At 41.6% G+C, this 2051-nt stretch overlaps 1 protein-coding gene across 1 annotated transcript; it reads right to left on the reverse strand.

Moving 5' to 3' along the window:
• Positions 1 to 291: 291 nt before the first annotated feature.
• TMEM200A (transmembrane protein 200A) lies at positions 292 to 1767 on the reverse strand. The gene has a single exon (XM_010182964.1). It carries the CDS (start codon positions 1765 to 1767, stop codon positions 292 to 294), a length of 1476 nt encoding a protein of 491 aa, XP_010181266.1.
• Between the last annotated feature and the right edge of the window lie 284 nt (positions 1768 to 2051).

Raw genomic sequence — 2051 nt, forward strand, 5'->3', positions numbered from 1 at the left:
AACATGCTTATATAGAACAAAAGAAATAATGACTTGGGAAAAATTTGAATTGGTCGTACCAAAATTCTCTGAGCAATGATAATATACAGTATTGCAGCTGTACGTTACTAAGACAAAAAAACTCTTGGCATTACAAAGATGAAAATCTCTGTTCACACAAGCCAATTTTAATGGGCTATTAAGCATTTGGTTAAAAACAGGCTTGTACTAGTCTCACTGAAAAGGAAACACTTGTCAAAATGTTTTTTTTTTAAAATACTGTATGACATCTTCTAAATTGCAATTTAAATATTAAAATCTTGTTTCAGACGTTCCTCGCTTCAGGTTGTTACTCAAAAACTCATCATGTTCAAAACTCAAATTATTGTGAGATCTTGATATCATAAGAAGCTTTTCCTTATTAGTAAAGTCTTTCTTGACGGCTGCTTGTGGCACAAGTAACCTGTCCATGGGGTCCTCTTTGTTTTCTAGTTTCATATAACCTTTGCTGTTGCTCCGGTCCAGCCTGGGCCAGCTGGGGTGTTTCCTTTGTTCAGCTTGGACAGTAAGCGTAGATGGACCCCTGTCCAAGTCCAGGGACTTCGAATGTGAAGACAGAAGATGCAAAGATGTGTTGGACCCAAACTGTGTCCTGGCAGCGCCAGGAGATAAAAGCTTTCCTGTGCTTGGTCCAAGAGTCATAGAAGATTTGAACTGATCAGATGGAGTGTCCACAAATGAATTGTGGCGTGGCAGCATGGCAGTGGCCGGTCTGAAGGATTCATTGGTATCAGTCAATGGAATGGCCAGAGAATCCATCGACAGATTTCTAGACCGACTCCTGGTGATCTCTGAGTCCTCAGTTATGTTGTCTATACTGGGCTCATCAATAACGCAGTTATTCAGTTTAATTACAGGCAGTGTGAAAGCACTAATGGAAGATGATACAATGGATTTTGTTTCACACTTTATAGAGCTAGTGCTTTTGTCATCTGAAGCCTTGCTGGAGTGAGGGTAAAGTCCAAAGACTGAACCGGATTGCTCAGTCAGCAGAGGTGGCAGGAGGCTACCTGTGGCCCTGTCTTCATTTAGAGTAACGTCATCTTCTTCGGCAGAACTATCCATTCTAAAATTACTCTTGAAGCCAGAGAAAGGTGCAACTGTGTTTGCAGCCAGCCGTGATGCACATGAGCTCCCACTGTGCCTGAGTTCTCCTTCCCCTAATAAGTCAGTGAAGGCACCACACGGCTGCTTTTGTCCCTTGATCCTGAGGGTGTGGATGTCTATTACAGTGGAGTATATGTCTCTCATGTGTATGATTTTTGTTTCTTTGTCACGGTTTTCATGCAGAATGGCATTTGCACAAATAAAAATGAAGATTCCGATGCCCATAGTAAAAGGGCCCAGCATTTTCATCTTATCCGAGTGCACATGTTGTTCAAAGAAACGAAGTAAAAGGCTTCCTTGGCTTCTCAGGACCTGGGTTTCGTTTACAGATAGATTACCTTCGGATCCTAAAAGCTGTTCCTTTTGGGGCCAGTACCCAAGGATGGCCATTGCAATGCCCAAGAATGCGATAAGCACTCCCAAAACAAGGAAGAATCCTGATGGAGAATAGAGACGGATTTTGCCCCTGACAATTACCACATCTGCCCTGGGCCGGCGTCTAACTGGTTTCTTCTCCTCAGAAGCTGGAGCTGTGGCAAGATTTAAATGTTGCTGAGATCTGGCAGAGTCTTGCCTTTTTAAGGCAGCCAGTCCTGTTATGACTCCTCCGGTTGCTATCATAGTTCTGTATTGTGCCCTGTGGAAAAAAAAGAAATATTGAGGCAAGCAAAGGTTGTGTCTGCAAATACAAAAACAGCACTTTGTTAAACTGTAGATATTTCTTGATAGTCAAAATACTAACGCCTTTAAAAAAGCTACTATGTCTTAATCCAGTTATGACATAGTAGCAGTTTTGAGATTCACACAGCATCTTAAGAAAAATTTCCAAAAGTCTTTTAACACTGTTAACATAGGTAATAAATCTTCCATCACTGATACAGACAGTAGCAGCAAGCTAGTGCTCA

Source organism: Mesitornis unicolor, unplaced genomic scaffold (assembly GCF_000695765.1).
Source record: "Mesitornis unicolor isolate BGI_N332 unplaced genomic scaffold, ASM69576v1 scaffold33304, whole genome shotgun sequence".
Lineage (NCBI taxonomy): Eukaryota > Metazoa > Chordata > Aves > Mesitornithiformes > Mesitornithidae > Mesitornis > Mesitornis unicolor.

Coding starts and splice junctions, on each gene's coding strand:
- TMEM200A (XM_010182964.1), bottom strand. CDS start 1,767: ATGATAGCAACCGGAGGAGTCATAACAGGACTGGCTGCCTTAAAAAGG.